This window comes from Bos indicus x Bos taurus, chromosome 16, assembly GCF_003369695.1.
Source record: "Bos indicus x Bos taurus breed Angus x Brahman F1 hybrid chromosome 16, Bos_hybrid_MaternalHap_v2.0, whole genome shotgun sequence".
Taxonomy (NCBI): Eukaryota; Metazoa; Chordata; class Mammalia; order Artiodactyla; family Bovidae; genus Bos; species Bos indicus x Bos taurus.
This window is the reverse complement of record NC_040091.1, coordinates 38,795,557-38,809,896: the sequence shown is the minus strand read 5'-3', so window position 1 is coordinate 38,809,896 and position 14,340 is coordinate 38,795,557. Positions and strand designations below refer to the sequence as shown.

The window sequence follows — 14,340 nt, the reverse complement described above, 5'->3', positions numbered from 1 at the left end:
GTGTCACTGCTCCTTTCTCCTAGGTCCTGGTACTCACAAGGTTTTGTTTGTGTCCTCCAAGAGTTTTTGTTTCCCCAGTTCTGTGCAAGTTCTGTAATCAAATCCCACTGGCCTTCAAAGTCAAATTCCCTGGGGGTTCTCAGTTGCTTTGCTGGATCCCCAAGTTGGGAAATCTGCTGTGGGCCTAGAACTTTTTCAACAGTGCGAGAACTCCTTCAGTATAATTGTTCTCTAGTTTGTGGGTCGCCTACTCTGCAGCTCTCTGGTAGGGCTAATGGAGACCTTCTCCAGGAGGTATGGCATAAGTCTCTAAGCTTAGTTTCTCTTACATAAAACTGAGCAATGCTACCTACCCTACAGATAATTGTGGTTATAACATATGACACATAGTGTTATTACACTACCATTTCACTTGAATTAATAATATATGTTGAGGACCAAATCACATCCCCTAAAGTACAAAAGTATTCATTTCATAAAGCAGGTCCTCTATAAACTTTTTTTTAGGGGGGAGGGGAACTTTTATGATCCCACAATAAGAGAAGATGCCATGGAAACAGCTTATTTTTTAAGTAGTGAAGAGTCACAAAAATAATTAGAAATATGTACTGTACATCTACCTAGTCTAGCATCCTACTAGATGGTCCAGCATGTAGAATTAACACTATTGAACACAAGCACTTTGCTGGGCTCAATAGACGCCTGATGAATGAATGTTGAACAACAAATTAATGAATTGGCTAACAAAGGCAGTGACTGAATTTTTAAGACACCTGAGTAAAACTTCTAAATTGCTGGAGGAAGTATTTCTTAGAGAAATCAATGCAAGGTAGTCACCAAGGTGAGAATCATATCAACCCATGTTATGAATCCAAGTCTGCCCCTTTTACTCTGTATCTGTGAGCAGCAGTTGGCACAATGCCTTAAACACACTAAGCCAGGTTAAGGATAATCCTCCTTCCACCCAACCCCAGACTCAACCTAGCTAAGGTCTTCTTTCACCTAAAGTTAATCTAGTAATTTGCTGGTGAATCTGAAATTATTTTAACTTTTATGACACATTACTAAAATACTCAAAATAATTCTTTCACAATTCTGTTATCAAGTCTCATTAATTCACATTCCTGTAGGCAACAGTTTGGATTACAGAATACTACTGATTGTTTTACACATTTACTATTACTATAACTGATGCACAATAAACAAAAGAACAGGGACATCCCTGGTGATCCAGCAGTAAATACTCCGCGCTTTCATTGAAGGGGTACAGGTTCCATCCCTGGTCAGGGAACTAAGATCCCACATGCTGTGCGGTGCAAACAAACAAAAAAATTATTTAACAAAGTAGTGTCCCATGAATATTTTCAAAAGGAAAACAATTGCTAGCATCTGACTAGCCATTTAGACTAAGAGTTGTCTTTACAGACAAATTTACCTTATTTACTTACCATAGCAACCTTTTAAAGTAAGGTTTATTATCATTGCATGTCATTTTAGAGTTGAGGCAATAAAGTTCAAAAAAGTTAAACAGATTGTCCAAGAATATATAACCAGGAAGTCACAGATCAGTTTCAAAACCCTGTGTTCTGTCATCTATCAGATCAAATCAGATGAGTCGCTCAGTCGTGTCCGACTCTTTGTGACCCCATGAATCGCAGCACACCAGGCCTACCTGTCCATCACCAACTCCCAGAGTTCAGAGACTGACGTCCATCGAGTCAGTGATGCCATCCAGCCATCTCATCCTCTGTCGTCCCCTTCTCCTCCTGCCCCCAATCCCTCCCAGCATCAGGGTCTTTTCCAATGAGTCAACTCTTCGCATGAGGTGGCCAAAGTACTGGAGTTTCAGCTTTAGCATCATTCCTTCCAAAGAAATCCCAGGGCTGATCTCCTTCAAAATGGACTGGTTGGATCTCCTTGCAGTCCAAGGGACTCTCAAGAGTCTTCTCCAACACCACAGTTTAAAAGCATCGATTCTTCAGCACTCAGCCTTCTTCACAGTCCAACTCTCACATCCATACATGACCACAGGAAAAACCATAGCCTTGACTAGATGGACCTTTGTTGGCAAAGTAATGTCTCTGCTTTTGAATATGCTATCTAGGTTGGTCATAACATTCCTTCCAAGGAGTAAGCGCCTTTTAATTTCATGGCTGCAATCAACATCTGCAGTGATTTTGGAGCCCCAAAAAATAAAGTCTGACACTGTTTCCACTGTTCCCCCATCTATTTCCCATGAACTGATGGGACCGAATGCCATGATCTTAATTTTCTGAACGTTGAGCTTTAAGCCAACTTTTTCACTCTCCACTTTTACTTTCATCAAGAGGCTTTTTAGTTCCTCTTCATTTTCTGCCGTAAGGGTGGGGTCATCTGCATATCTGAGGTTATTGATATTTCTCCCAGCAATCTTGATTCCAGCTTGTGCTTCTTCCAGCCCAGCATTTCTCATGATGTACTCTGCATATAAGTTAAATAAACAGGGTGACAATATACAGCCTTGACATACTCCTTTCCCTATTTGGAACCAGTCTGTTGTTCCATGTCCAGTTCTAACTGTTGCTTCCTGACCTGCATACAAATTTCTCAAGAGGCAGGTCAGGTGGTCTGGTATTCCCATCTCTTTCAGAATTTTCCACAGTTGATTGTGATCCACACAGTCAAAGGCTTTGGCATAGTCAATAAAGCAGAAATAGATGTTTTTCTGGAACTCGCTTGCTTTTTCCATGATCCAGCAGATGTTGGCAATTTGATCTCTGGTTCCTCTGCCTTTTCTAAAACCAGCTTGAACATCAGGAAGTTCACAGTTCCCATATTGCTGAAGCCTGACTTGGAGAATTTTGAGCATTACTTTACTAGCGTGTGAGATGAATCGAATTGTGTGGTAGTTTGAGCATTCTTTGGCATTGCCTTTCTTTGGGATTGGAATGAAAACTGACCTTTTCCAGTCCTGTGGCCACTGCTGAGTTTTCCAAATTTTCTGGTATATTGAGTGCAGCACTTTCACAGCATCATCTTTCACGATTTGGAATAGCTCCACTGGAATTCTATCACCTCCACTAGCTTTGTTCATAGTGATGCTTTCTAAGGCCCACTTGACTTCACATTCCAGGATGTCTGGCTCTAGGTCAGTGATCACAGCATCGTGATTATCTGGGTCATGAAGATCTTTTTTGTACAGTTCTTCTGTGTATTCTTGCCATCTCCTTAATATCTTCTGCTTCTGTTAGGTCCATACCATTTCTGTCCTTTATCGAGCCCATCTTTGCATGAAATGTTCCTTTGATATCTCTGATTTTCTTGAAGAGATCCCTAGTCTTTCCCATTTTGTTGTTTTCCTCTATTTCTTTGCATTGATCGCTGAGGAAGGCTTTCTTATCTCTTCTTGCTATTCTTTGGAACTCTGCATTCAGATGTTTATATCTTTCCTTTTCTCCTTTGCTTTTCAATTCTCTTCTTTTCACAGCTATTTGTAAGGCCTCCCCAGACAGCCATTTTGTTTTTTTGCATTTCTTTTCCATGGGGATGGTCTTGATCCCTGTCTCCTGTACAATGTCACGAACCTCATTCCATAGTTCATCAGGCACCCTATCTATCAGATCTAGGCCCTTAAATCTATTTCTCACTTCCACTGTATAATCATAAGGGATTTGATTTAGGTCATACCTGAATGGTCTAGTGGTTTTCCCTACTTTCTTCAATTTCAGTCTGAATTTGGCAATAAGGAGTTCATGATCTGAGCCACAGTCAGCTCCTGGTCTTGTTTTTGCTGACTGTATACAGCTTCTCTATCTTTGGCTGCAAAGAATATAATCAATGTGATTTCAGTGTTGACCATCTGGTGATGTCCATGTATACCATTTAATAAAGCAATTAATTGAAGAGTGATTTGATTAAGTGCAAAGAGCACTAAATGAAGAGGAAGGAGATATCACAAATACACTGTGTGGTTGCAAGTATGTTATTCAACACTGCGTACATCTGACAGGCAACTTAGCCAGCATGCACGCAGATCACCTGAACAAATGTCCTCACCCCAAAATAGGACCTCACCATAACCAATCTCAAAGTATTCTGGTGAAACTAAAATCAAAGTATGTAAAAGTAATTTGAAAATTTAAGACCACTATACTGGGAAAAAATATATTAAAACATTATATCATTCTGATGATTAGGAATTTGACCTTTTAAATAGTATAGTCATTCCTCTTGAAGTTTTACTAAAAATCCTCATTTAGTTAGTAAAAACATTTTTCACAAATTACTCAAAATATAAGCTCAACCTTTGTCTAGCTACAAATTTGTGACATTACACATACACTGGGAGAATAATTCATCATGAAGCTTATTTCAATATAAAACATGTATAACTCTATCCCAGCATTTTAGTAACACTTACTTTGAAAAAAGAGTTTACTTTTAAGATCATTATGCAAATAATTTATAATTAACTTATCAACAGAAACTTCCTTCTCAAGTATATATTCAAATATATCCAAATCCTGCTTAATTGAAAATAGCCTATGTCAAATAGGCTTAATTCAGTGCAAAGTAGCTACTGCCTAAAATAGACCATATCTCAGAAAACTATATAATTATGTACCCTGGTGGATAAGATTATAATTCAGATATCTTGAATAAAGAATGATCTTCTATTATCTAAATAGGTCATCCTCTTTAGCTAAGGGCAAAACTTCAGGAAAGGTGTACATGAAGTGATGAGAACAGACTTTCAAGCTAGCCAAATCAATCCTGAAGCCTAACAGGGTGACAGATGTCACAATCAGATTGCCCTCATCATCTCAACTCAAATATCTTTTATATGGAAATGTCCTGATTTCCATATAATGTCTTATACATAGGATTAGGATAAAGAATATTGGACTAGAATAAGGAATGGTGGAATAGAAACTCTGAAAAGACCATTCCTTCATAAAAGCAATAATACAGGCAATAGTTGTCAAAGTCAACTTTTTCAGAAGTCTCAAAATTAATCAAAAGCTTACAACAAAGTGAGGGGCATTTATTCAATAAAATCTCTGGATCTCAGGAAAAACAGAAAGATTTGTGATGTTTCAACTTTCCCTATTCCCATTCTCCTCTCCTTAGCTCTGCAGTAAACTTAAAGACCAAAATCCCACAATTATAGTGAAAAAAACTAGCATCCTGAAGCTACTGGAAGGACGAGAACAGGGTTGGAATACATCAGAAGTACCACTTTCAGAGAAGTATAATTATTTAACTTGTCTAGTAATTAAAATACTCATTTATAGGGCTTTTCTTTATTTTACCTGGCTCAGAGTTTCCTCATTAAAAATAGCCTTTTCCCCCAGAAAGCATGTGGAAAACATTAAGTGGCAATTGTTTAACATAACAGCTGCCTCAGGCAGCAGTAAGAGCTGGGGCAAAAAAAAAAAAGATGATGACCAAAAAACTTTAAAGGAAAATCTGGGGAACGAGATGGCCATTAAGGCCTTTGAATTTTGTATAATCTAGAATCTAGCAGGCCATGCCTGGGGTTACATACATTCTCAGGAAACATCTCAGAAAGCCCTAAACTCTCATCTCTAGCTAACCTTAAGGGTCTACACAAGCAGAAAGTGAAAACTAAGGCACAGCTGTGAACTGCCTGCACACTGAAGGCACATTCCAAAATGTACGTCAAATTCTTCAGCAAATGCTGGGATACTTCCTGGCTCTGAGCATTTAAAAAAATTTCTGTCCAATAATTAGTTGACCAATGAGAAAATTGAGTAAAGACTTTTTAATGACCACAAACAACAAAAAATACAGACTTTACAGAATTAGCTCAGGAAAATTACTAAGCAAATAGCAACAACAACCAACAACAAAAACAAACATTGGAGGAGGAGAGGAATCTGATTTTGAGTGGTGCCACATTATACTACTTAAAATATTCCATTTTCAACAAAACATTATAAGATGTATGAAGAAAGTATGCCTCATACACAGAAAAATATTCAATAGAAACTGTCTCTGAGGAAGTCCAGACATCAACCTTACTAGACAAAGATTTTAAATCAGGTATTTTAAATATTTTTTTAAGAACTAAAGGAAGTCATATATAAATAACTAAAAAAGTAAGAGAATGATATTTCACCAAATATCAATATAGAGATTAGTTTTAAAAAATAAAGTCTGGAGGTGGAAATTAAAATAATAGGAATAAAAACATTTCCCAGAAATATTCAACAGCAGATGTGAGCAAGCAGAAAAAAGAACCTTCAGACCAGTCAGTTGAAACTGTTCCTCTCATCTGAGGATTAGATAGAAAAAAAGAAGAAAATAAAGGAGTAAATCAAGCATGTGAACATACATTTAGTGGAAATTTCAGAAAGAAAAGAAATGGGAAGAAAGAATAGTTAAAGAAATAATGGCTGAAAATGCCCAAAATTTGATGAAAACTAAACTACACATTCAAAAAGTTCAACAAACTCCCAGCAAGATAAAAAAGCAGAGAGATTCATTCCTATAAACACCATAATCAAACATGCAAAAGACAAAGAGAAAATCTTAAAAGCAACAAGAGAGAAAAGATTCAAAGGATCTTCAATGAGATGAACAGCTGATTTCTCATCAGAAAATTATAGAGGTCAAAAGGCAGTAAGATGGCATGCTCAAAGTGGTGAAATAAAGACCGTGAACTAAGAATTCTCCTTCAAAATTAAGGAGAAATTAAGAGATTCCAAGACATATAAAAACCAAAAGAACCCCTCACTAGCAAATTTACCCTACAAGAAATACTAACTGAAGTCTTTCAGGCTGAAATGAAAAGACACCAGACAGCAATGCAAATCCACACAAAGGAGGAATACTGGTAGTCCAGTAAAGAGTCCGCATTTTTATTGCAGAGGGCACAGGTAGGATTCCTGGTCAGGGAACTAAGATCCCACAAGCCACACAGTGCAGCCTAAATAAATACATAAATAAATAGTCAATCCATTAAAAAAAAATCCACACAAAGCAATAAAGAACGTTGGTAAAAGTAACTACAGTTGACCCTCCATATTCACTGTTTCTATACCCATGATTCACCAAACCATGGATCAAAAATATTCAAAGAAAATTCCATAAAGCTGTCAAAAGCAAAACTTGAATTTGTCACATACCAGCAACTATTTACATAGCAATCACATTGCATTAGGTATTATAAGTAATCAAGAGACGATTTAAAGTATACGGGAGGATGTGTATATTCTACAAGCAAATATCGTGCCATTTTATATGAGGGACTTGATTCAGATATGTATTGGAACCAATTCCCCATAGATATCAAGGGACAAATGTACATAAATAAATGTAAAAGAAAATATAATATATTTGTGTTTGTCTGTAACTTTTTTTCTCCTAACTGATTTAAAAGAAAACTACAAAAGCAATAATTATATCTGTGTTGATAGGCACATGATGTATAAAGATAAATTGTGTAATAATAACAACACAAAGGAGAGGGACGGAATGGAGCTCTATGAAGCAAAAATTTTGTATACTATTGGAATTAAGCTCGTGTTGACCTAAACTAGATTGTTCTAAATTAAGAGATCAATTATAATCCCATAGCAATCACTAAGAAAATAACTTTAAAATACTCAAATAAATGACACAGTAATTAAAATAATACTTTAGAAAACACATTTTTAACAAAAAAGAACAAGGCAATAATAAAGAAATATAAAAACAAAAAATATATAATATATACATAAGATAGTAAAACAACAGCCATAAATTCTATCAGTAATTACATGGAAATGGACTAACACTCCAATCAAAAGGAAGATACGGTTGAATAGGCTTTTTAACAATTGAACCAACTATATGCTATTTACAAAACATACATTTTATATTAAAAGACACAAATAGGTTGAAATTTAAGGATGGAAATAGTTATACCAGGCTCCTGCTGCTGCTGCTAAGTCACTTCAGTCATGTCTGACTCTGTGTGACCCCACAGACAGCAGCCCACCAGGCTCCCCCGTCCCTGGGATTCTCCAGGCAAGAACACTGGAATGGGTTGCCATTTCCTTTTCCAATGCATGAAAGTGAAAAGTGAAAGTAAAGTCGCTAACAGGTACCAAAAGAGTTGAAGTGGCTACACTAAAATCAAACAAAATAGAATTTAAGACAAAATTGTTACTAGAGAAAACAGAGAACATTATATAATGATCAAAAGGTCAATCCATCAAAAAGATATAATGAGTACAAATACACCTAACAACAGTCTTAAAATATATAAAGCAAAATTCAACACACTTGAAGGGAGAAACAGACAATTTATCTGAAAATGAGAGGCTTCAAACTCATTTTCAATAATAGAAGAACAAGACAGAGGAACAAGAAGGAAATAATATTTGAATGGCATTATAAACCAATACACCTAGAAAACATCAAGAGAACACTCAACAACAGGAAAAAAATACATTCTTCTCAAATACACATGGAACATTCTTCAGGGTAGACCATATGTTAGGTCATAAAATAAGTCTGAATAAATGTAAAGGGACAAAAATGACACAAAGTATGTTCTCTAATCACAGTGGGATGAAGTTGGGAAGACAGAGAGGGTAAATAAATGTATTTGTCAACCCCAATATATTATGTCTCTATATCTCATATTCTAAACTCAAGTTGCATTGAGTCCTACAGCATCTTCTTTTCTCTTTTGATTATTTTACTAAAAATATGAACACTATTGCTGTGGGCAAGAATTCACCCTCTTCCTTTGGAGCTTCAGTAATGTCCAGGACCAGCCAAAGCCTCAGGATAGCAGCACATAAAAGTGGGTCTCTGGTGGAGACCTAATAACCATGCAAACCTGAGGGTTCTCAAGTACAACAATGTTCAGGAGTTTCAGCATTGAAACTAGGACACAAAAACAAATAATAAACCCTGAGGTTAGCAAGGAATTTCTAGTAACTAAGCCAAGAAGTGTACTTAAGAGCTTTCAGGCAATGAATTTGTTCTCTTTAGCCATCACTATGCAAAAGTAGACAAGGAAGTAGAATACCATGGCACTGAATATTTTCTCTATTCCTGCAAAATTATCAATTCTCTGCAAAGTTATCTGTCAATTATCTGCAAACTTTAAAAAATCTGTTCTTAGGACTACTGTTTACAGTATATAAAAAATTGGGGTAAAGATGGGCTATCTTTAAAAGCAGGAGTTAAAATGAGCTGTAAGAAATCAGGTTCATTTGGGATAAATTCATGAATATTCATATGGCAATTTCTAAGCAGTATTTAATACAAATAAGCTTGTAAAATAAGCCAGGTCTGTAACAGAAAAAGAGGCCTCATTTAACTTTCTGGATATATATTTGTGGCAGATAGACTGGGGATATCATTTGCACTCCTCCATGAAGCTTCACTACAAACAAAGCTAGTGGAGGTGATGGAATTCCAGTGGAGCTACTCCAAATCCTGAAAGATGATGCTGTGAAAGTGCTGCACTCAATATCCCAGCAAATTTGGAAAACTCAGCAGTGGCCACAGGACTGCAAAAGGTCAGTTTTCATTCCAATCCCAAAGAAAGGCAATGCCAAAAAATGCTCAAACTACCACACAACTGCACTCATCTCACATGCTAGTAAAGTAATGCTCAAAATTCTCCAAGCCAGGCTTCAGCAATACATGAACCGTGAACTTCTAGATGTTCAAGTTGGTTTTAGAAAAGGCAGAGGAACCAGAGATCAAATTTCCAACATCTGCTAGATCATGGAAAAAGCAAGAGAGTTCCAGAAAAACATCCATTTCTGCTTTATTGACTATGCCAAAGCCTTTGACTGTGTGGATCACAATAAACTGTGGGAAATTCTGAAAGAGATGGGAATACCAGACCACCTGACCTGCCTCTTCAGAAACCTGTATGCAGGTCAGGAAGCAACAGTTAGAACTGGACATGGAACAACAGACTGGTTCCAAATAGGAAAAGGAGTACATCAAGGCTGTATATTGTCACCCTGTTTATTTAACTTATATGCAGAGTACATCATGAGAAATGCTGGGCTGGATGAAGCACAAGCTGGAATCAAGATTGCTGGGAGAAATATCAATAACCTCAGATATGCAGATGACACCACCCTTATGGCAGAAAGTGCAGAGGAACTAAAGAGCCTCTTGATGAAAGTGAAAGAGGAGAGTGAAAAAGTTGGCTTAAAGCTCAACATTCAGAAAACGAAGATCATGGCATCTGGTCCCATCACTTCATGGCAAATAGATGGGGAAACAATGGGAACAGTGGCTGACTTTATTCTGGGGGCTCCAAAATCACTGAAGATGGTGACTGCAGCCATGAAATTAAAAGACGCCTACTCCTTGGAAGGAAAGTTATGACCAACCTAGATAGCATATTCAAAAGCAGAGACATTACTTCGTCAACAAAGGTTCATCTAGTCAAGGCTATGGTTTTTCCAGTGGTCATGTATGGATGTGAGAGTTGGCATATAAAGAAAGCTGAGTGCCAAAGAATTGATGCTTTTGAACTGTGGTGTTGGAGAAGACTCTTGAGAGTCCCTTGGACTGCAAGGAGATCCAACCAGTCCATCCTAAAGGAGATCAGTCCTGGGTGTTCATTAGAAGGACTGATGCTAAAGCTGAAACTCCAATACTTTGGCCATCTCATGAGAAGAGTTGACTCATTGGAAAAGACCCTGATGCTGGGAGGGATTGGGGGCAAGAGGAGAAGGGGACGACAGAGGATGAGATGGTTGGATGGCATCACCAACTCAATGGACATGTGTTTGGGTGGACTCTGGGAGTTGGTGATGTACCAGGAGGCCTGGCGTGCTGCGGTTCATGGGGTCGCAAAGAGTCAGACACCACTGAGCAACTGAACTGATGAAGTTTCAGCTGAAGTAAGTGTCGACTTCTCAAGGATATGACTGTGCTGCACTCTCTAGACTCCACGGATGGAAGTGCTTTCTCTGTTCCATCAGATAGCCTGATCTTGTCTCTTCAGGACAAGAATGCTTATGAGACAGGGGTTTTAGTATCATTTTTATAACTAGATTCCAGCCCCAATCCATATTCTGGCTCTCCCAAGCCACTAATGCTGAAAGAGGAGTCCCAGTGATGTTCCCCATCTAGCCACCTGGAACTTCCACCCGCTTTGTTTCAAGCTCCAGTCTCAGGTATATAGGTTTAGACTATATTCCCCAGTTATTTTTCTTTTAGCATCTTAAATACAAAAGAGCTAACAACATTAATAATGGCTAATGTAAAGACTCTGGGAGTTGATGATAGACAGGGAGGCCTGGCATGCTGCGATTCATGGGGTCACAGAGTCGGACACGACTGAGAGACTGAACTGAACTGAACTGAAAAGGGATCAATGGTAAAGAATTCTACTGCAAAGTAGGAGATGTGAATTCAATCCCTGGGTCAGGAAGATCCCCTAGAGAAGGAAATGGCAACCCACTCCAGTATTCTTGCCTGGAGAATCCCATGGACAGATGAGCCTGGCAGGCTATAGTACATGGGGTTGCAAAAGAGTTGGACACAACTTAGCAACTAAGTAACAACAATTTAACTGATAATGAAATCAAGTCATGAGATTTTGTATTATCTTGAAATATACCCAAACTCTTGACATTTGAAACTAATTCCCTTTCATCTAATGGGCCACACACTCACCTTGAGGATCAACTTCTTTCGCTAGCTTCAACGCATCTGAGTTTGCAAGATCAGTGTTGGCTGGGGTAACAGCCAGAATCAGACAGTTCTCCCGTGTGATGAACTGCATAATCATTTCTCTGATCTGGTACTCAATGTCTGGAGGCTGATCTCCCACGGGCACTTTAGTAATTCCGGGCAGGTCAATCAGGGTTAAATTTAACACTGTGGAAACGGAAAAAAAATGTCTTACATGTACCATCAATGCTGAAAGATATCAACAAGGCAGAATCATGTGTTATTTTCCTAGAAATGAAACAAGCTGAGTGTTATATAATGTGTATCTGAAGGGTTCCAACTCATGTGCATAGAATAAAACAGGATAGAATTCAAACTGGCCTTGCAAATTTTCTCTATTTTTATGATATGATTGTGCTAGGTCAAATGATCATTTTAACATAATTTAAGAAGCGCTGATTTGCATACCTAATAGCTTTCTCAGAGAGTTGCCATGTTTGTAACTAGGGGCCTATAATTCAAACACGGAACAATAAGAGAATATATTGTCTATCTTGTACTTCCCTTAAAATGGTGTAAAAATGCTCAGAGTAAGGTCTGTCCTTCCTTTTAAAAGCATTATGCATTATTTACAAAGTGTTAGCCACTTAGCCTGGGCTTCCCAGGTGGCTGAGTGGTAAGGAACATGCCTGCCAATGCAGGAGACATGGGTTCAAACCCTGGGTGGGGAAGATTCCCTGGAGAAGGACATGGCAACTCACTCCAGTATTCTTGTCTAAAAAATCCCATGGACAGAGGAGTCTGGTGGGCTACAGTCTATGGGGTCATAAAGGGTCAGACTCAACTTAGCGACTAAACAACAGCAACAAGTCGCTTAGCTTATTGGAAAGCAGTTAGTCATTAAGTTAGTGTGCAGCCTCTACAGCCAGACTCATGGAGCACCATTCTGGAAACCCAGGAAACTACTAAGTCAGTGACTCCAGCCCTGACCTGGCTATTGTTCTCTCTATACACAAAAGCTCCAAGTCCTCTTGCTGCTGCTGCTGCTGCTAAGTCGCTTCAGTCGTGTCCAACTACATGCAACCCCGTAGACGGCAGCCCACCAGGCTCCCCCGTCCCTGGGATTCTCCAGGCAAGAACACTGGAGTGGGTTGCCATTTCCTTCTCCCCAAGTCCTCTTGGGAAGTCATAATTGAGCATTTCATGGTCCAATTTAAAAGCAACAGAACTGGGGAGAAGATTAGAGATGAAAATCTGTCCCACCAAAATCTTAGTCATTCTGGAGGCTGTTTATTCTGTATTACCCACCAAGAATTGGTTATCTAATTTATAAGTTTTTCTTGACAGTCTGGGGAGAAAAAATCACAGTTGATTCCTCAGGAAGAGAATAAATAAGAATATATAGGACTGAAAGAATATTCATTAAAGAAAACTCAACCATAGTACCAAGCACCTCTAAGATTTTTGCAAAAGCTGAAGATACTAAAAATATAAGTTTTCATGCATTCTTCTTTAGAATTCTAAAAGTTTAAAATATACATAAACAAAACTTTGTAAAATAATGTACTCAATTCTCTTTTACAAATTATCTCCTCCTGACTCCCATAAATAATTCTATGAGCTGTTTGGATTATATCATTTACTGAAGTACCTAAGCACAATCTTACACACCAAGATTTTTTGAGAGAAAAAAAACAATTATGTAAAGTTTAAAAATAAAATAAATTTTTTTAAAAAAGCCATTTTACATAAATAATGTATGTTAATTAACATACATAGTAAAATTTTTTGAGGACAAGAATTTGGAATTTTGTTATTTTACTTACCATGTGGGGAATAGACTCGTAAATTAATAGGTATGGAGGAAATGCCTTTATTCATTCCAGTTACTCGATCTGTTTCAGCTTCAATCTCATGGCGAACTTCATCAAAATCTGTAAATTTTTTTCCTTTGCAGTGTAGAAATTCAGCATATTCTATAAAAGACAAATTAATACAACCTAAAATTCAGGTACTCTTGCAGTAATTATAAGGAAACGATGCTTCTTTAATTACAAGTCAAAGTATCCAATATTGCCTCTTCAGCCATCATAATGAGAGAACATGGAGGTAACTAAAAAGCACAGTTAACACTTGAGAAATGTTAAACACAGTACAAATGCTAATGGTGCAGAATTGCTAATTTTCAGATTAGCAATTAACTATTAAAAGCAGTCTTTAAACTGCAAAGCCTATTAAATAAAGAGAATTTTGGCCCTCCAAATGATATAACAAATAACAGCAACCAATTCTCAAAGAAGTTAGAGCTGGGATATACAAAAAGCCTACTTACTAATCCTATTAGCATGTCCTTTCTGAATATCACCACTTTAACATGATGGATGCTAAACCTGGAATGTTAGGTCCATGAATCAAGTAATAGTAAAGAGGAGGTGGCAAGAGTGAACACTGACATCTTAGAAATCAGTGAACTAAAATGGATGGAAATCAGCGAATTTAATTCAGATTACCATTATATCTGGGCTTCCCTGGTGGCTCAGACAGTAAAGCGTCTGCCTGCAGTGCGGGAGACCTGGGTTCAATCCCTGGGTTGGGAAGAGCCCCTGGAGAAGGAAATGGCAACCCACTCCAGTACTCTTGCCTGGAAAATTCCATGGACAGAGGAGCTTGGTGGACTATAGTCCGTGGGGTCAC

At 37.8% G+C, this 14,340-nt stretch overlaps 1 protein-coding gene across 11 annotated transcripts in view; it reads right to left on the bottom strand.

Annotated features, from left to right (window-relative positions):
• The window catches only part of DNM3 (dynamin 3), a 649,041-nt gene that overhangs the window by 438,665 nt on the left and 196,036 nt on the right, over positions 1–14,340 (bottom strand). For all 11 annotated transcript variants that reach the window (XM_027564824.1, XM_027564820.1, XM_027564823.1 and 8 more), the window contains exons 3-4: positions 13,473–13,622; positions 11,650–11,853 (exon numbers count right to left, since the gene is read on the bottom strand). In XM_027564824.1, coding sequence (XP_027420625.1) covers positions 11,650–11,853; positions 13,473–13,622 — 354 coding nt within the window. The remainder of the gene's footprint in view (positions 1–11,649; positions 11,854–13,472; positions 13,623–14,340) is intronic.